The 21,697-nt window shown below is 38.9% G+C and overlaps 1 protein-coding gene across 1 annotated transcript in view; it reads right to left on the bottom strand.

The window, feature by feature from the left end:
• Positions 1-336: 336 nt before the first annotated feature.
• loaf (lost and found) overlaps positions 337-21,697 on the bottom strand; it is a 37,959-nt gene continuing 16,598 nt past the window's right edge. Inside the window, exons 4-9 of the mRNA XM_064695580.1 lie at positions 11,184-11,407; positions 4,828-4,972; positions 4,636-4,758; positions 4,426-4,584; positions 3,841-4,366; positions 337-3,165 (exon numbers count right to left, since the gene is read on the bottom strand). Of these exons, the coding sequence (XP_064551650.1) occupies positions 4,104-4,366; positions 4,426-4,584; positions 4,636-4,758; positions 4,828-4,972; positions 11,184-11,407 (914 nt within the window). The 3' untranslated portion in view covers positions 337-3,165; positions 3,841-4,103. The remainder of the gene's footprint in view (positions 3,166-3,840; positions 4,367-4,425; positions 4,585-4,635; positions 4,759-4,827; positions 4,973-11,183; positions 11,408-21,697) is intronic.

Below are 21,697 nucleotides of genomic sequence, written 5' to 3'. Positions count from 1 at the left end.
TGGTTCGATTTCAACTAAGTACACATGACTTTATATGGCGCTAGTCTGATGATGATTTTAGAGATAGCCGGCGTTGCACGGCTGTTAAATAAAAACCATACTTAAATGAGAACTTTTCCACCAATGTTACATTCGGTATAAAACCCATATGCACACACACACTCCTACGACTACAGCTAAATTTCGTCTAACATTTGCACTACAAATTTATATGCATGGCCTCCATATACGTGAGTACTACTGGTTTATACCCTATTTAGTTTGCTCTGTCGGGTCGCTTAGTTCGGCATATCTCTCTCGGAACATTCTTCATATAAAATGAACCTAATGTTATACGTTTTGTTTTTGTTTTTGATATGATGCACATGATGGATGAGTACTTAGTATAGATGTTTACAATTTATGGTATGAATATTCAAATAATAATAAACATTTGATTGGTGTAAGATAATTGAATTGAATTGCTTAACTGTCAAAACGGTCGTACTATATTGTTGATAGTTATACAAGATGACAATTAGTACTTATTGGGAGCGTTTTATTATAGAGTTTTAATACCTAAGTACATACATACATATACATACAAACAGACGTAAAGTTTAACTATTTGCGGCAAAGTCTTTTCAATAGAGAGTGACAGACAGAGAGAGAGAGAGAGAAAGTGATAAAGAGAGCTTCGAAAATATATTCAACACATATGAACATTTACAAATTGAAAATGAAATATTCCCAAACATTTTGGGATAATTATGGTACTCAGTGGCGATCATCTTTCAGTTTTCTTCAACTGCTCCTCCAATCATAACTAATTCTGTGGAAAGTATTTATGATTTCTCAGGGAAAGATTTTCGCGTTTCGCACAATTTTCGCTAATTGGATTAAATTGTATTTGTTGTATATTTTAGCTACATTCATATACGGACACAATCGTTACGGATATCTCAACCCATTTTTGCCCCAACCAGCATAATTTCGTTTTAAGTATTTTTTTTCAATTTTTAATATTCCTGTATTGCGTCAATTATTTTCTGCATATAAAACAATTTTACGATTAATTTTAGCATGTTTTTTTTTTTTTTTTTTAATATTCGTATTAAATAATTTCGATTAATTTGTTGTTATTTTTAGTATTTGTTGCTCTTTAAGTTATGTTTGAATTATTTTGCTCGGTTCGTTTCTAAAATTTGACGCCTAATACAATTTGCTTTTATAATTTTGGGTTAAAAATTCACGTTATCATAATATCATCTGCCTATAATTTACGATAAATATTCGTATGAATTGTTTTTTCTTTACTTTTATACTTATGTTAATTCACCAAAATGTCAATATAGAAAACTAGAAGAATTATCAAACGATTCTATAAAGCTTTCGAAAACTTAAGGAACTAAATAAATTAGCATGAAAATTCTTCAGTAATTGAAAAATTGGAAATTATAGAAAGGCGGCAAAATCGATCCCTTTGAGAGAAAACAAATGTTCGTACAATACATATACATATATCATATATGGCTATAAGATCTTCTAGGGTTTTTTTTGGAACATATGTGTATTATTTATTTATTGCAGCTAGCTTTTATATATATTTGTTTTTTTTTTCTTACAAACGCCTAGACAAGTTGGTTATTATTACTTTTATCTGTATGTATGTAGGTACGTTTATTGTATTTAAAAGAACAAAGAGGAAGAGTTAATAAACATTTGTTTTTGTTCTCTCTCGCTTTTCCAACCCAAATAAATTCAACTGTCCTATGGAAGTATTCTGAAAGACGAATCGTAAGCAGCTGGCTGTGTTTTCTTTAATTTTTATTTTTGTAATTTGTAATATTATTGTTTTTCGTTATTAGTCAACTTTAATATGTACTTTTAAAAAATATTAACGGCGGGAAGTACTACAATCGTTTCGAAGCATTTTATTTAGTATTTTGCTTTTAATTGTTTGCGTTTATTTAATTCAGTTTATTTAGTTTAGTTAATATCAATCGTATTTGTTCGACTCGTAGCAAAATGTTTATTTTTATTATATTTCTTTTTTTTTTACATTTGGTTGATTGTAGAAAAATGTATGCGGACTCTTTTTTTCCAGTGTATCTGACCCCAAAAATGTACTTTGTGTCGCTTTTTTTTCTTCTTTTTCTTCAGTTAAATGTTTCATCAAAAAGAGCAAAATTGTGTGTGTTTTTTTTGTATTGTCCTTTAATGTCTCAAAAATTTGTCATTTAGCAATGTTTGTGGTTCCTTGTTTTTGGTTTTTGTGGAATGGATGCTGAAGTCCGTCAATGTTGATGATGCGCACAATATTGGGATCTGTTGTATATGTTTGCATATGCTTTATGCCAAGCCATACAGAGAATGACAATGAAGTGTGAGAGTCGAATTGTTGAAGATTTGTTTTGCTTTTAGTTGTTTGCTTTTGTTTAAATATTGTCTACTAATTATTTACATCCCTTGTTCATGTTGTTCTTGTGTCCAATTTATTATAAGTATTTCGAATGCAGCTCAATCTGCTTTATTCGAAATCATCATTAGTTCGCATTGAAAGTTATATGTTTATGTTCTTATTACTTGTTATATTATAGTTTAGCGCTTTCATATTGAGCTTTAATACTTTCAACGGTCTTAAAAATTCTTTTAAATGCCATCGATTGTTTCTTCATTGCTGATGCTTACTCACGGTTCGGTTGGAATTAACATAAGAACCAAAAAGAAAGCGATTTAAAAAGAAAAACGAATAAACGAATAACAATTGGAATATGGAGAAAGTTATGTTACATAGCACTGTAATAAAGGAATTGCCAAGGACTCGTTGTGCAGCGGAAGGATCTTGTCCTTTTAGACTACACATTCGGTTTGCGGTATATCTAGGATCTAAAATATTTGTTATGTCTATTTGTTGATGCCGTTTGCTCGCTTGGTATCGGGTTTAGCTATTCGTGTTAATTATAAATTAAATGATATTTAATCATATATATATATATATATATATATGCATATATATAAGCTATATACAATTGCATTGGTTATCCGACAAAATTGTGCTTCTTGCGGCACAACGTTTGCCCAATGCTAGCGAGATTCTGCCTGGGTACGAGTAGAGATCTCTTAAATATACACCCTGCGCGGTGATGTCCACATTCCTTGTTGTTAAATATTAGTCAAACAGTCCTGCAAGAAGAATGAAAACAATTAAATCGAATACGATTCCGACAACTAAACTATAGCAAAACAAGAAAGATCTCTCAAGAGGGGAATGCCCGACTTGTGGATACCATGAACCTTCTTCTCCCAAAGGGATATATATGGTTGCATTAATGAAAACAAATTTGGCAATAGCTCTAAAATTAAATATACTTGATCTGTGTATACTTATAGAGAAGCTACGTGTCAAACTTGGTTGCTTTAGCTGCTCTGAAGACCCAAAAGATTTGCACAATATTCGGATTTTGATATCGATTTGTATCGATTGCAAGCTATCGATTATTGAAAAGAAACTCTCACTGCGCGGGCACTAGGAGGAACTGAGATCGACGCTTCACACATACGGACACATACGGATGGACGGACAGATAGACTTGACCTGATCAACTTGGCTATTGATGCTGCTCAGGAATATATATGTGTATACCTTATGTGGTCAAGGATGCTTCCTTCCGTCTGTTACCCATTTTGAATGGGCTCAGGGCATAAAAAGAGTTAAACAGAAAATTAGCTCTGGTTTGCTTATAATTCGCAACAAGTTAAGGTTGGAATCGAGAGGTTGTTGAACTAGATTTACAGACGGACAACGTGATCATTTCTGGGTGTATAAAGAATATTTGGGAATCGTTATTTGCTACGTACTTCATTTAATGCTCTGCAAATATCCATGAAATCACTTATTTAAGTGCAGATTATTGTGCTCAAAGTCAATTATTTAGTTGGTTTTGTTTTCTTCATTTCTATATCTTTCACATGTGAATCACTGAACCGGAACCAGTTCAGTACTTAAACGAACCACTCATCTTTTTGAGCAGCGCCGACAGCGGCATTGGCATTCGGATGATTGCCAGCAACGGCGATGTTCGTCTGGCTGTGCCCGGTTGAGTTTTGTGAAAGATCTTGACCTAATTGACGGAATTTGCCAAGCACCAAATGGGACGGACTTTGGTGGCCATCTTCAAGTAGTTGTGTGGAATGCGGTGGTACCCGGATGGTCCCGCAGGGTGATGCCAGTTTCCCGACACCGGCGGCAATTGTGTGTGCTCTCTGGTCAGCGTGCCGCCAACGCTCATGCCCATGCCCATGCCCATGCCGACGCCCATGCCCATGCCGACGCCATGGTAATGCAGATGCTTGGACGAGCCGTTCGTCTCCGCATTGTGATGCACTGCAAACGGATCGGTTATTATAACAGATAATGTTGGAGGCTGTGCGAGCTATACTTACGCTGCAGCGCGGTGTTCTGGTTGGCGGCATTCTCGTCCTGGCGCCGGCACACGCAGATCGCGATGGCCACAATGAGGGCGCTGAGCACCAGCAAAACTCCGACCACAATCAGCACAAACCAGGTCATGTCCACGCCGAACACAGTGCTCGTCGTCTCGTCTGGAATAGAATTGGCAATTAGAAGAGTCTTTCGACTTACTTTCCACTTACTCTGGCATAGATTCTGCACGGACTCATCGGAGTTGTCGCCACAGTGGTTGACGCCGTCGCACAGCAGATCGGGATTAATGCAGAATTCGCGTGTGGCGCACGTGAAGTCCTTGCACGTGTGCTCTGCAAAATGAAGGAGCACATATTGTAACAATTAATCAGGCCCACTCTCGCATTCCCTCGTCCACTTACTGGGATCCTTCACGGATGTGATCACCAACTTGAAACCATTCGCATCTGTTCCCCAGCCATCGGTCACGTACTTCAGCGTTACGAAGTTCGTCCTTGTCAATATCGCATTCACCGTGTTCTTCGTGTTGCGGCAGGAGATGTCAATCTGTACACGAAATTCATATTTTTTTGTAATTCTAATTAAAATTGTACGGGCTCTTAGACGAAGAGATGCACTACAGTTAAAGGGCCAAGGCTCAAACCAAATCGTCTTAAGGTTCGGTTCATTAACCTCGTTTATCCACATCTATTCACCTCGGATTTCAATGCACATTTGCAGCCTTGGTCATAATTTATATTCTCCCAACTTGCTCTTCTTTTAAAGAGATACCCCATGAGCATATTTCTTGGACATAATTTGCATATGAGTTTCAATATTTTGTAATATATTGTAAAGTTATATTCTAAATACCTTTGGCTTAAGTTGTTAAAGGTCAATTTAATTTTAATTATTTAATTTTTACGCTTTGATAAAAATAAACTCTGTTTACCCTCTACGAGATTACGAGAGAAATTATTCCTAATATTATTGCCATGGTACATTAAGGTCGGGCAGTCGCATTTCAGAGCTTAAAAGCTCAAGCTCAATCTCAGAGCAATTCTATTGCTAGACTCCCGCCCTTTGTCCCTCGTCCTCCGCATAGATTCACTAATATATTGGGCACGTTTAATTGGCTTTAGATAACTGCTCAGCTTAAGGAATTCAGGTGCCGCAATGTGGGCGACTAGTTGACGGCATCACGGAAGAGAGAAGGCTAATCTGGCGCGTAACGTTCCATCATTGCCTTGGAGACTGACCCAAAGTCCCTTGGGCTGACATCAGGTATCAGGCTCTCAGGCAAGGGCCTAACCCACTGCTGCCCTTGTCCCCATCCTGGAAGCCTCCGCCTGTGCAACAGTTGACTCCTGACTGGGAGTAGCTGCTCAAGGATGTATGGAAGAGTCCAGTTACATTATTGCGTAATCTTTGATAGAGATATCAATAGCCGGTTTCGAATCGAATAGCTTTTAACCCGGAATTCCAATTTATTTTTGATTCACTTGAACCTAGCCTTGCGCCGAATCAAAGCATTTTTCTTAGAAGTTATTTGGTTGAAAATGAGAAACATTGGTCCCAACTCTTGGATTTATCTAATCAGATTTGGTATATTCCAATTTTAGGAAGAGATCAACTTTTCCCCGCTTTTGTATGGGAAAATATCTACGGTTGAAATACTTTCCGTACATAGGGCGTTTGTAAACTTAAAATCGATTTATTTTTAATACAATTTTGAAAGTCTAGGAACCGAGACGAACATTTAGACACGGCAAAGGAGGACAAAGGAGGAGTACACTGCATCAAGTTATATAGAAAGGGTAGCATATATATTTTCATCTAAGCTAAATCTACAATTTCGATTATTTATAAATTTGAGTATTGAAAAGCAACTGCTTCAAGAGCTAAATATAAAAGTTTTACTCATAAAATGCTCAACTTTCGTGATAAGTTAAGTATTTTTAATAAATATATATAAAATATTTATATTTTAAATAATTATGAATTTAGATATTCTTATAAATGGCAAATTAAAAAATTTGTTTTTAAAGAGCTACGATATTACATTTTTGTCACTATGTATTTGATACTAAGAATATCACTTATATGAGTGTTCAACAAAACTATTACTATTATTAATTTCTTTATTTGTTATTTTGATTTATTATTATATTTTATTATTATTATTGGTTTTTATTTTTTATTATTTTATTTTCCCCTTTTTATTTTTTTGTTTTATTATTAATTATTTTTATTTATAACTACTATTACTATTATGTATTATTTTTATATAAAATATTATTATATTTCATTATTATTTATTTTATTAATAATTTATATATACATATATTTTTTCAATTGTATCATTCTTTTTTTAATTTTTTATTTTTATGCAATAGTTTTATTATTATTGACAATTAATATTGTTTTTATTGTTTATACATAACTATTCGTTTTATCGTTAGTAGTATTATTATAAATAATAATATTATTATTTGTGTTATGATAATTATTAATGTTAATAATTATATTATTTTTCTAATTAATTTCATAATTTATTGTTTTTTTATTATTATTATCTTTTGTATTATTGTTATAATTGTTATTTTTATATTATTACTCACGTTATTTTTATGTGTAATATGATTATGATTATTATTATTGTTCCCAATTTCTAGCTATACATATTTGTTTTTAAACACAACTCTTCTTGCAACTTAATAGAGTATTATTTCTGACTAGCGGGTATAACCCGGCCTTGCCTGTGGCATGTATGTTATAAAATCAAAGTTTTCAAAAAGCTTTGAAAATGATTTTGAAACTGATCGGACGGGAATCAAACAAACTTAAAAATCACCAAAAAAAAACTTTGAAATGCATTTTCCACCGAAGGAGTTTAGATTTTGCGAGAAATGTGAAACACGTCTCTAATGATTTTTCTTATAGATCTTTGGAAATAAATTTGAACACAAAACGTCATCCACCAAATCTTCGAGCCCCATTTGCACCAAGGAGGGATGGATTTTTCAAAAAGTGTCAAACACCCCTCAAATGAATTTGAATATAGATCTTTGAAAATGAGTTTGGGGCCGATCGGATGGTAAACAAAAAACTTTCATACAACCGTTTTCCGCCAATTTACCACTGTTGCGGGTGGAATTTTCCAAAGCGTCGAAATACGTATTCATTAAGTTCTTATTGAGAGCTTTGAAAATAAGTTTGAAGCAAATCGGACACAACTTAAAACTTCGCCCAAAAAATCTTTAAATCGCATTCCCCCCGAAGAAGTTTGAATTCTGCGAAAAGTGAGAAACACGTCTCAAATGATTTTTCATATAGATCTCTGGAAATGAATTTGAGCGCGAAACGTCACCCACCAAATCTTTGACCTCCATTTCCACCAAGGAGGAATGGGTTTTCCGAAAAGTGCGAAACACCCCTCAAATGAATTTGAACAAAGATGTTTGAAAATAAGTTTGGGGCCGATCGGATCGTAAACAAAAAAGTTACATACAAACGTTTTTCGCGATTTTTCCACACTTGCGGGTGGAATATTCCGAAACCCCGTCTTAACGTGCACCTACATCACATAAGGTATCTACAGTGAAAATTCCAGCTTCCTAGCTCTTACGGTTTGGGCTGTGCGTTGATCACCAATCAGTCAGTCAGTCAGTCAGTCAGTCAGTCAGGACAAACAGTTTTATATATAGAGATAGATGTTGCCTTCGATTTTGTCATGTATTTTAGGTGAAAAATGTTGGAAATTTGCCACAGTAGCTGGTTAGCATAAAGTTGGCCAACAACACACTGGCAACGCCCTTGCTCATCATCAACACCGATGCTGCAAAGTGCACAACGATGAGGATGGATGATGGGGGGACGAGACTTCTATGCCACGTGCCACGTGCCACGCAGCGCATCGTTCGCTCTGTGTGCATTTGTAATGTTGCTGTGCAACCTAAAAGTTGCAACGGGGTTCATCAAAGTCCACGTCGCACACACACACACACACACACACACACACACCCACCGACAGTGTGTGTGCGTCATCGTTGAAGCCTTTGCTGCGGTTGCTTTTCTTGACACAACGTCCTGGGTTTTTGGGCGCAGCAACTACAGAGATCCTGGGCTGTGTGGCTGTGTGGCAGTAACTGCAGCTGCAGTTGTGTTCGGCATCTTCGACGTGCGGCATTTTGTGGCATACTTTAATTTTGTAGCAGCCCCAAAAACGCAAACTTTCCACTACATTTTGTGCGTCCTTCTTGGCCGGCTGCACACCCGCTCACCCCTTTGCTTTGAATGCGCCTCGCACACACTGAGAGAAACTCACACCAGGGGAGAGTGTGGCGAAATTTTAATTTTGCATTTTGAAGGCAACTGACAACTGCTTTTGGCCGAAAGTATTTACATGCCGAGACACTCGACACTCGACACTCGACTCTCAACTCTCAAATGTTATTGGTTTTTGGGGCTTCGGTTCGGGGTTCGGTTTGGCTTACTTTCGGCTGGTTGGCATGCAAATGAGTCCAAGTCGCTGGGAAATTCATAAATCTGCCAGTACAAAGATATCTTGGGTGGAGGCAGGCAAAAAGATGCGAAGATGCGCAAAGCTTCTTAGGCCACAGGCAACCGACTCAGACTTCAAAAATAGCAGAGCCAGGTTGGGCTACTGGGCTCGCAGCAGTTGTAAGTCCGTTGCAAAACAAGCCACTTGGCAAATATTTAGGAAAGGGCTCTTAAGTTATGACTCGACAAAAAACAAAGCATACAAAACGAACAACGAACAACAAAAAGCGCTGCAAGATGTCGAGAAATCCCAATACTAGAAGAAAATAATCGGCTTTTAGCTTAGAAGCCCTTTTCTATTAAGTATTATCAAAGTTCTTTGTTTGTTTTGGCTTCTAGAATATTTTATTAAATATTTAGTATATATACACTAAATATATATGTAATTCCTATATGTTTTAGAAATCCAGCTATAGAGACTAAATGAATTGAGTTAAGGACATTATTGTTGTCAATGCCATAACACTTTGAAAATTTCACCCGCTATTGTGAAAAATAGGTGGAAGACGACTTTATTAAATTTTTAAATCCCTTTAGCTTTGCAGCCCTTTTCTATTAAGTATTATCAAAGTTCGTTTTGTGTTTTGGTATGTTTAATCGGTTAAAAAATATATATTATCGATCTGAACCAATATCTGAGTCAGATATAATTCCCATATGTTATAGAAATCCAACTATAGAGACTATGCCAATTCCACGCCGTTCGTCGCATGGTCAACGGGGGTTTTGACTAATTCACACACAATTGTGAAAAATAGGTGGAAAACAGCTTTATAACGTTTTTAACCTCCCGTTCGGTTTCAATAGAAAAGTTCGTTGGGACTTCTGGGTGGAGACGTGGTATATATATATTAAGGAGGAGTATATTTTAATTTCTTTCGATCGGACAATGAATGGATAAGTAACGTTGATAATTTGTAGCTATTATATATATATAATACAAGTTAGACCAAGTTTTACTGTAAACATATAATTATTACATATATAAGAGAGTACCCCGCGGCACTTGTGTATAAAATAAGTGTTCATAACACGAACCCCTCGGCCGGCAAACAACCTGTGCCCAGGTATCAGCAGCTACATTGATTGGCACTTTGTCTTAACTGTTCGCCTTGGACTTGACTTTTCGTAATTAGAAGCTCAAACTGCCATCGATTTTGTCATAAACTTTGACTCGTTAACTTTTTATGGAGCATTCAGGCCGACACAGCAATTATGTTGAAGCATTTCAGGTGGAGGTGGGAATATACATTTAGGTGAAAGAAGTGGCCTGCAGGGCAGATACCCTGTACTTGAAAGAGCTTATCTTAGTTCCAGTTACAGGGCATATTGTAGTCCATTTAAGGCGACGTGAGAATTCTTTTGTGTCCTGTTTGGCAGCTGCATTTTTGTGTGGCTTCGCTGGGATTTTAAGAATTTAGCTTATGCTTATGTGCTGCCACTTGCCTTGGCTTACATTTGGACGCACATAGAGACACTGCCACGCCCACAAGCACACAGCCAGCGCAACAAAATAATATATAATATGTGCAGCGCAGGCAACGGGGCGTATGAAAAATGAAAACTGAAAATTGTTGCTGATAAAATCAGAGCGCGCTATCAGCACACTCAGCCGGCAGTTGGCAGCTGCCAGTTGGCGTCGCATTGCTGCAACCGCAATGGTGCAACCCCTTCGACCTCGTCCTAACAGCCACCACCCTACACCACCCACCGACTACCACCCAGCGGGCGACAGACTGATCGACCGACATTCTTACCCGTTGTCGTCATTGCAAATGTCGCAGCGACTAAAAATTATGCCCACATTTGCAGTGCGTGTGTGTGTGTGTGTGTGTGTGTGTGTGGCACTGCGGAAACCCCGCAGGGATTGAACCTAAAACGTCAGAGGCATCAACGTGCTCCGTTTGTGCATGTGGATCATGAGGCTGCGACACAAATTGCAATGGCTTTGCTTTTGTTTTTGTCAATGTCTTTGCCCGCCCCGACTTCAACTTGGGATTGATTGGCCTTAACTTTGGCTATTGAAAATAATCGAATAGGGCCATATAAATATATAGTAATATAAAGACAACTAAGACAAATACCTATATCTTTGGCACGTTGTGTTATGAGAATATCTGGTATAACTTAAAAGTAGCGTGTGTAGTCCAGACTATGTTATTTAAAGGACTTATTCAGTTGTCTTTTGGCTGAGAGTAACACTGCATTTGCTCACCTTGGGCGTCGATACGGCATGGGCTCCATCATAGACGAGCAGATGATCATTGCAGTCCAGCTGGAGCATGTCGAAGCGCAGCATGAAGCGCTGCAGAATCGAGTGCGTCTGAAAGGTGATGACACAGTCCAGGTTGCGTTCGTTCTGGGACCACAGGACGGCGCCATCAATTTTTCGATAAAGCTGCTGTAGAAAGTGATTCTTGCACAGCGATTGCATATAGTCTACAAAGAGAGCGAGAAGAAGAGGGCGATAAAAATATATTTGAGATTAAAGGAAACTATAAAATGATAGACCAAACTTTTAAAATTGCTTAATAATTTAACAATTTTGTGGCGAATTCTTTGCACACTTTTAAGAGTAACCAGCACCGGATGCCACGTCCTGCTCCAACTTCTAAACTTCCTCAAGCTTAATGGTTACGATTTCCACAGGCGGTGGCCGCCCGGCAGCCTCTCGTGCGTTGCGCCGGAAAATGTGCACTTAAATTTTAATGGGAGAGTGAAAAATTCATTTACGCTTCGTTTCACGTATTTCTGGCACATGTTTCCATGCATTCACTTCAGCATTGCTGGTAATGTGCATGTATATATGGCACATGAATGTGTGTAAAATACATTTAATATATTGAAACCAAACGAAATCTATTGAAAATATTATACAAAAAAAAACTAATTCATTTTGCAGATCAGAGCTTTCTAACTATGAATCTAGCAATAACATATTTTAACATCTCTTACCAAAACAGAGTTAGCATTAAAATAGAATACAATATTACGTTTTTCTTATCAGACTCCAATAAGTAATATCTCATGCTTTAACTCCACCAATTATATGGGAAGAAAGAAATAGAGTAGTTTGCGCTCCGACTCAATTAACAGTCTATGAAGAGGCACAGCTGGCGAGCATCGCTATGCCGGGCAACGAAAATATAAATTGCATTATTTAAATGACTTTCAATTAGTGTTTATAATCAAAACTATTGCGCTTAAGTGCGAAATCCATTAAGATGAAATGAACGCCATTATCAAGAGCGGCGGACGGTGGCCATTGGCGGTGCATGCAAATGAAGTCTGAAGCGGGACAAAATGTTCGCATAAAAGCCAAAAGTGTGCACAGACCAAGTGGCGATATTCGAGATTTTAATGAAACACACTCGCATACACTGAGAGTGTGAGTGTGCGCTTGTGCGTGTGTGTGTGTGTGTGTGTGTGTGTGGTTGGAGGGGCGTGACGGGACGGGGCTTACGTGCGCCTGATTTCAGGCAATTTCCTGCTTAGCAACCGCTTCCGCTTTCGCCGTCGCACTAATTCAATTTCGCTTCAATAAGGCGACGCGGCGAAAGGCGAAGGAGCAGCTGAAAAGATGTCGACGCAGCAGGGCACAGGCGTGAGCACGAGCACACGAGGGGGAGTGAGAGGGTGTCAAGGAATTTAGTGCAAATTCGTTTTACGCCTTTGCCATACATAAACACGCACATACAAGCACGCAAATGCAAGCAAAAGCAGACCGCGCGTGAATGTGTTGAGTGCGAGGGAGAGAGAGAGAGAGACAAGCAACTCGCATGGCGTTGCCACACGTTCTGTAAATGCTTCATTTGAAGGCAGAAATGTTGGCGTTGCCATTGCTGGCCGCCGCGTTGCCAACTTCAAAATTGAATTCACAATTGAATTCAATTGCCGGCAATAGCGGGCCTTTTGTTTTAGACCATCTCTTTCACATACGCCCGCTTTCACACGTACACACCCACACACACACACACAAGCAGCAGAGCCACCGTCCAGGTGCGCCCGGGCACAGACAGCTTTGCGTGCTTTATATGTAATTGGCAATTTTGTTACACATTTCGCTTTGATCTTCGCCGCCGCCGTCGTCGTCGTCACCACCGCCAGGTGAGCAGCAGCAGCAGCGGCAGTAGCTGAATTGGGGGCGGGTTCAAGTGGGCGGATGCACAAATTTGCCGCAAGGCATTTGCCAAATAATTCACGATTTGCCCCTAACGAAATGAAACTTTTCGTTGCGGTTCGTTGGTTTTTTATATACCATCCCAACCTGCCTACCTGCCTGCCTGTCTACCTTTCCGCCTTACTGCCCACTGCCCTAGCCCAAGATTGATTACAGTTTCAGTTTTGGCCGAGTTGATGATGTGCCCTGAAGTTTCTTTTGTGAATATTCGGAATAATTGAACACAGAATATACATGCATGATCCATTAAATTAAGTTAAATATAAATAAATGTATATTTTTGCACTGAGAAATACGCTGCTGCAGGGAAGAGTTAATGCAGGAGCTCGGAGACAGTGAGAAATAGAATTTCTGCACAATTTGACACCGGATCTCAAACTGGCTGAGGAGGACACATGCCGCCTGAAGGAGTTAGTTGCCAGCCAGGACAATTGTAAAATATCAATTACGGATGAAAGTAAAGTGCTCAACGTACACACACAAGCATACACACACACAACACACACATATATTTGCATGTCGCCAGGGCAACAGTAGCGAAATCCTTCAATCATTTCTAGGCAGGCTTCACTGGCATGCAGTGCAGTGTAAAGTGGATTGGGATTGGGATTGGGACTGCCTCCTCCAGCATATCTACATAATATCGGGCTTACTCATATTGCGCAGCTGTGCCCCAGCCGCCGCCGCCGCTGACAATGGGGATTTCAGATGTACTACAAACACGAGTCCGCTGGGATGTGTGCGGAGCGAGCTCATGTGACAACTGAAGCTGGGTAAGAGCTAAGGATAAGCAGCGGCGTCAGATACATTTTCTATAAATTCCGGCCAGAAAACAATTTCATTTGCAGCTGCCAGCGAAACTGCAGCGCGCCTCCCGGCTCAACTCGGTGCCCGTCCGAAGAACCCCACCACCCCTCGGATCTTCTTGCCGCAATCTCTGTTTATGTGCTTGGAAGGGACTTAGCTGCTTCGAAGTAAGGGATTATATTTTTGGTTAATGTTCTATTTCTGTGGGTAATTTGAAGCATAAAAGGTGAACAGCAGTTGTTAACAATATGATGCATTTGAAAGGCTGCGAATACCCTGTAACTAATTAGCGAATATGTTTTTTGGTCGTTTTTGACGTCTGTATGTGCCTCATAAATACAGTGTATGCTCGCTAACAAGAACACGAGTTGGCAAACAAACTCAACTTATGCCAGCTTCAAAAGATTGAACTAAATTTAAGTTTTAAATTTAAGAATTTGGAGATTTTATCGAAATTGTATTATTCAAACGGTTTATAATTTGTATAAGGAATATTTTTATCAAACTCTATAAATAATGGTCTGATAAAATGTTGGATATAAGTGAGGAGCGTGGTAAATGTCACGTTTAGTCGAGCTATCTTGGAAACACAAGATTTTTCAAACAAATAATTAATTTAAAGTTGATTTTCGACCGATTGTTCCTATGCCAGCTTTATGATATAGTATATCGATTCAGCCTGCAACAGAAAGACAGACCCATCTAAAGCTTAAACTGAGATTTTAGTTCGCTTAAAGACAGACGAACCTGACTTCATCGATTAATATTTGGCTGCAAATCCAATTTCTTCGATGCGTAGCACATTTCATAACAAAATTATAATAGCCTCACAATAGTATGCAAAACATTTCCGAGCTTGAGATTAAGATCTATGACGTGAAAAATACTAGTTCGTTTTTTGAAGGAGACCGACAAAGAACTCGCGCCGAGAGGCTCATGGTTTTACGATTTCGGATTGCATTGGATTGACTGGACTGCTCCTACTCCTGGAGCCACAAATCCTGTTGCGGTTGTTGGTCATTTGGCAACGGCCTCTGCTGAGTCCCCGCCCAAATGGGCAACAAATCCAAGGCCAAATTATGGCTCAGGGTCTTAGTTGCCCAATTTGCCCCACGCACCCACAAACCAAGATTTTCATTTCTTGTTGGCTTTTTATTTGTCGCTGTTGTTGGTTTTGGTTTTGTTTTTGGAGTATTAAGTGCTCAGTTTGCACAAAGTGAGTTCAAGCTTTGGTTTTGGGCCAGTCGCCCACGTAGAAGGTTTCTCGGCTCGGTTCGGTTCGTTTAATGGCCAGATTAGTTGGTCGCAATGTTATTTGTTAGCGTAAAAGCACTGCCAAAAAGGATTAAAATTAGCATAATTAATTTCAAGGACTTAGTCCTTACAAGGCTTTATGCCGTTGTTATTAATCGAAAGCGCCTCAACAGACCGCACTGCGTACTGAAGCCACAGATTTCGAGCTTCGATTGAAATTCTTACTCAAATTGTGAAGGCAAAAAAAGGTAGCATGAATCGATTTTATGGGAGAGTAGGAGCAGCTTATTAAGTTGACGAGAGATGCGGAAGCCGAAGGGAGGTAACCTCCCAGGTTGTGGCAAAAAGTGGAAGTCGGCTCGTAGAAGAACAATTAATCACGAAAAGTTTGAATCGATTGAAATTTTTGTTGAAATTGTTCGGAAGACAAAAGCATTAGCCGATTTTGTTAGAGAGTTAAGAAGCTTTTTATGTGAAGAAAGAAGCGGTGGGAGAAAACGTCGGGATAACAGAGAGTAAAAGTCGAGTAGTAAAGCTAAAGGCAACAAGGGTAGTTTAAAGTTAGTTTAAAGGAAGAAGCGTAGTGCATAATATTCATTGTTCATAATAAACTTAGTCCTAAGCACGTTCGAGGAGAAAGAAGCGGTGAAAGAATCATCTAAGAAAACGTTAGTTGAACTGTATGACAGAGAATAAAAGCCAAGTTGTAAAGAAAAAGTCAACAAGGATAGTTTCTTAGAGAGAAGCGTAGTGCAGGCAGAATAAAAAGAATGTGCATCGTTCAGAGTTAACTTATTTCTAAACATGTTTGAGAAGAAAGAAGCGGTGGGAGCGATAGATATTGCATAAGAAAAAGTAAAAGTCGAGTACTAAGGGGTTATTTCTTAATTTAAAGAAAGAAGCGTTGTTAATATTTGTCATAAAAATGATAATAATAATAATAATAAAAATAATAATAATAATAGTAATAAGTTGTAATTAAATATAAGTAAATTTGATGAACAGATGCATTAGGTTCAAAGTAAGAATATTGTCCATAGATAAAACGCCCTTTTGGAGGCGTGTCTATATTTACAGAACATTTGCTGCGAGCTTCTTAGCAGCTGTGTCAGATAAACTTCGGTTAGGCACTCAAAGGGCGGACAACGACATCATATTGCCAGAAGCGAAGAGCTAATAACGAGCAAAAGGATTCTGGAGCGCAGTAAAAACCGCGAGAGATGCCCACACACTGATGGGCTATTCGATGGCTTAATGCTTCCGGCCAAGAATGGCGCTGCACTGCGCCGGAAGTATTTGCTGGCCTTTAATGCGTTTGCTCAAAACTCAAATGACAATGCTGCATCCTTGCAGGGCACCCGCAATGCCACCCCAATTTCGTGGCTGGCTGGATGAGAGCTTTGCCTGCTGCTTGGCAGTGCACACACAACACGTTGATTTCTCAGCCAGAAATTCTCGACAGCTGAATTGGCAAAGTGATTGCCAATGCAGGCATACCCCGCCCGGTCACGCCCACACGCTCCGCACACATGCGAGAAAACATTCTGTTAGTCGTTTGACTAGTGGAAAATTATGTTTACCTTGCATCAACGTACTACCGTATAATATATCGAGCTTAACGTCTTCGTTTCGACGTATTTTTACATCGCCTTCACTTGCCGCCCGAATGCCCCACTAAGAATCCCCCTGCTCAGCCGTTGGATGTCGTTGTGCCTGACATGGGCGGACAGCTGAAAAGCTCAGCAAGTGCGATTCCTGTCGAAGCTTCTGCTCTGTCCTGCTTCTGGCCAGCAGCTCCCATCCATCTGCCTGCCATTTGTCTGAGCTGGGCCAAGCCTAGCTACGCCAGGATTACGTCAGTCTGTCAAATAGTGTATGCATCTTCTCTATGTCCTGACCAACACTAAGTGCTTTATATATATGCCATATGAGAAATATCTATTTTCGAGAAAATAATTGTATTATGTTCCTTAGAACGCAGCTGATGAAAAGGCAAGCTCTTAGCAAACGAATCGAGCTAAGAAGATTCTTTTCATTTTTTGCAAAAAAAAAAATAAAAAAAACTAAGCCACATTTCTTAGGAATCGAATTTAATATTTTAATTTGATAAAATTTGAAAATTTTAAATAAATTAACAAAATTCGTATCCACATTCTTTATTAATGAATTAAAACCTAATGTGTACCGGATTCCCAAACTTTGCCTGTAGATACATAGAATTTTGACTTCTTAAAAATGTATTTCCAGCTTGTTCTTAAATTAAAAATGAAGTCTCTGTCTTGACCGTATAACTTTGATGTCTATTACAATGAGTTTTTTCTTAGAGAATTTAACCAAAATTCTAATCCCCATTTGTCTCGGCTCGTGCTGCTGCTGCTGCTATGAAAATCTGCTTGACCGTCGACATTGAAATGCAAATGTGATGTAAATATTTTAAACTAATTTTCAGTGATTATGCAAAACCGCAAATAAATCTGCAGCAATGGCACAAAAATTCATGGCCCAGAAGCCCGAACCGGGCTAGTTCTGGACAGGAGCACAGCAAGCAAAAACAATGGCACGCTAAGGAACCGCAGCAGAGCCCAAAAGCCAGCTACCAGCTGAGTGCGTGACCCCGACTTGGGTGTTTCTGGCACTTCGGAACGTGGCAAAACTTTAGCTCGAAATCCGCATGGTTTTTGGCGGGGATGGTGCGGGGACGGTGCGGAGATGCTGCTGTGCATGTGCCTGGCTATTTCGCTACAACAAAATAATTTCGCTGGCTCGTTTGTCAAACTAATGGCAGGAATTTGAGCAATTTAAGTAACAAAGGTTAAACAATGAATTTCCTGTGCGCCAATATTGAATTTAGCTGCCCTCTCAGTTGACCTGCCCAACCATGCCCCCAAGGCGTTTGTGCTGTGTGAAGATGTCATTGGCAATAGCTCGACCCGCCCTATGCTGTCCGCTCTCCTGGCCAACACACACACACACACACACACACACACTCACAGTTGACTAAACCCAACCAAGTGCTGCCACAGCAACAGCTGCTGGCCAGCTCACACGCTCCATTAGCGCTTCTCAAAACTCGCAGGCGTCTGCCTGGAGTGGTGCTGAGTGGTCCGAGTCCTGCTGCTGTGGATGAGTTTTGCTTTAATGAAATATGTGTATACATATATCTAATTGAAGCAAATGCTTGTGCCGGAATGGCCCTCGGCGCGTGGTTGGCTCAACTTACCGACACGCCCACTTCTGAGAATACACACAATTTTCAATTTAATTGAGCCTTTGGGGCAAGTGCCTGAATTGAGGTGCTCCTCCTCGTAGGCTCATGAGTTTTAGCTAACCATATACTGTATCGAAGTGCTCGATGACAATGGAGCGCTGCCAATTTATCTAGATAATTTTCCAAGTACTCCAAATAAATATTTTTTCAACTTCATCAAACAGCGGTTGGGCCAACTGTCCGGCAATTGCCTGGCAACGGGTCCAAGCTTAAACGCATCATTAAACTTTTGTCAGTTTGCCGGGGAGCGGCGAGCGGCAAGCGGCGAGTAGCGAGTAACGAGTAGGGGGCGACGAGTAACGGGAGACTGCAAAGATGTGGCAACCTCAAACAAAGGCCAACGGAGCGTGCAACAGAGACGAAGTGCCAAACTAATGAACGCTTTGAAAAGGACTTTCCTGCCCGTGAGGACTTTCCTAATGGCCATTAAGTCTCACTGCATTTTCCCTCGTCTTCCATACAATATTCAATGGCAATAATCAAGCAAATTGTCGCCTGTCAAAATGTTCAAGTTTCGAAAGTGCGCAACTTTTCAGGCAAGTGTCAGAATATCAGCTCGGGAATTACGCTTTGACACTTTCCCCTTATCAATTGAGTGTCAAAGTCAGGATATTAAATTATGTGAATGAGTAAATAGCGAGTAATGAGATCTATTCATAAACAAGTTGTGCAGAAGCCCGCTCGATCTTCTCCCACTCTCTCGTTTAGATTAGCTTTATTTGTCAACTCTGAACCAATTAAAAATGGGTAAAATATATTATATCTAGCAGGCATTAGCAAGCATTTCCGAGTCCATATAGTACTTATTCTTGATCATGAGCTTATCAATTACTGATTACGATATCTCGATTTTATAACATAGTGTTATAGCGCAACTCGAAAATTAAACAAGAGGCACTAGTCGGGTGTTTCCGACTAAAACTCGTTCCCTGAATACTCGTAGCTCGCGCTACGAACTCGTTTGCTTCAGCAATAATAAAAATAAATTTAAAAAAAAATAGGTTTTTCCATAGAACTCCAACCCGTAACAGAACGAACAAATCGCTTACGAGTTAAACGGAAAATGAACTCTGGTCCGCTTGCTTTGCTTTTAATTCTCAACAAGATAAGGTTTTGAAAGCGTCGACAGTGGGGTAAACGAAGTATAACCATTTTCAGTGGGTTCAGGGTATACAAATATAGTTAGAGTGGATGCGTACGGTAGTACAAAGATTAAGAATGTTTCAGTTTTTCGTAACCTCCTCTCCATCCCCAAAAGAGTATCATCATCTTGTAAGTTGTCACTTGTAACTTGGTATATAAACGCACTTTGGTCTCATATTGCAACCCATTTTCCATGCAGCTTGAGCGTGTATGGAAGGAAGCTAGAATGTTAAATGGCAGCTGGGATATCTGGGTTTAGATTGTCACCTAGTCGAGCACTTCCAACTGGAGGTCTCCTCTTTACTCATGTGATTTTGGGTTTGTCTACAGTATTTAGCCATTCCCATTAGCAGAGTATAGACTCTGCGCTGAGAGGATGTCCTCTGGCTATTTTGCCTGGGAGTGCCATTACAAATGTCACTTGGCCAATTAGCGCATCCTTCTTTGTCTGGCTTTGTTTGGCTGGCTGCTTGGCATTCCGAGAATTTAGCATAGTTTGATTTTCAACTGGTGCCGCGGTTTCTTTGGCTCCGATTGACAATGTCCGCAGCTGCAACTTTCCCAACAGTTTTTAAACAATCCAAACTTCTTTTTTGGACAGATTCAAATTTAGTGCTGAATCTGAGTAACTGATAAATGATTGTTAGACAGTATTTGAGCTTTGTTCAAAGTTCAAGCCGTTGGGATATTTCACTTTAATCTTTGGAATTTCAATTATGCCGCTTTTTTTACATTTGCAGAGGGTAATATAACTTTGTCTCGAAATGTGTAACGCATAGAAGGAAACATCTACGACCCCATAAAGTATATATATTCTTGATCAGTATCAACAGCCGAGTCGATATAGCCATGTCCGGCTGTCTGTTTCTATGCAAACTAGTCTCTCAGTTTTAAAGCAATCGTTATAAAACTTTGCAGAAGACTCTCTTTCTGTTGCACGCAGCAGATAGTAGGTTCTTATATGAAAAACTTTATTGTTTATCAAGTTATCTTGACCAAACTCTGCATTTATTAGTTTTACTATGCGTCTCATATATATGCCAAATTCTATCAACATCGGACCACTATATCATATAGCTATCATGGAACTATCGTTCGAAAACTAAGTTGTTCCATTTAAAACTTTTTTGTTTTTTAAGATTTTTTTTAATGAAAAGCATTATGAGTATTATGAAAAGGTCGGGTCTGCAAGGGTATTAAATCTTCAGCGTGCCGAAGATAGCATTTCTTTCTCGTTTAATTCAACCTGTGAATATTGTTTCTTTCTCTCTGCTGTTTAATATATTTCTGTAATCATTTATTGTTTTTTAATTATTGCTTCTTTCTTTTTTCATTCAATCTCATTTTACTTCTATATATAATAAAAATATATTTCCTTTAAGCATTTCCATCCCTCTATGTTAAATATAGTCCTATAAATTTCTCTCTTTTAGCCTGATAGCGTTTCCCTTCTCTCTCCGTTTGTTCTCTCTCTCTCTCGTTCTTTCTCAAAAATGTTTCATAGTAATAAGACTTTCTTTATTTACTCCAATAAAGTGCCTGCCCCTATTGCAGTAGTACTCTCCCTCTCTCTCTCAGTATAATTGGCTCGATTCTAAGTTTACTTTAATTTAAGCCTTTGAACCTTTTATTTCGTAATGCATTTATTGTTGAGTAAGAACCAAAGATTACATAAATATATTTTTCATAAGTCCCAAGTGCTTAATATTCAATTAGTATGTTGTATCTAAGACTCTGCGAACGTTTTGCATATATATCTATATATATTTTTGAAAAAAGTATCCCGAAGGGCTTATCAGGGATTATCTACTTGCTTTCTGAACTTTTCTAGCAAATTGTTAATTAAACTTGCGCTGCCTTTTGGTAATCTTTTTCTTAAATATTTTGCAAATAATTTTTCTTTATTCAATGCATAAAATGGATTTCTGCGAACTGCGTGCAGCGTGCAGAAAAATAAAATACTTAACTCGAGGGAAAACAAAGCAAAAATTTGTGCTTATAGTTCTTACTGGGCAAGTTTTTCAAGTTGGTTTTTCTTTTTCTTTTTCTTTACTGCTAGTTTATTACGCTATTGTTT

Source organism: Drosophila montana, unplaced genomic scaffold, assembly GCF_035044405.1.
Source record: "Drosophila montana isolate Dmon_TW-CO22-7 unplaced genomic scaffold, ASM3504440v1 contig_3829_1, whole genome shotgun sequence".
NCBI classification, from domain to species: domain Eukaryota; kingdom Metazoa; phylum Arthropoda; class Insecta; order Diptera; family Drosophilidae; genus Drosophila; species Drosophila montana.
Note: the sequence above shows the minus strand (reverse complement) of the source record. Positions and strands in the feature narration are given on the sequence as shown.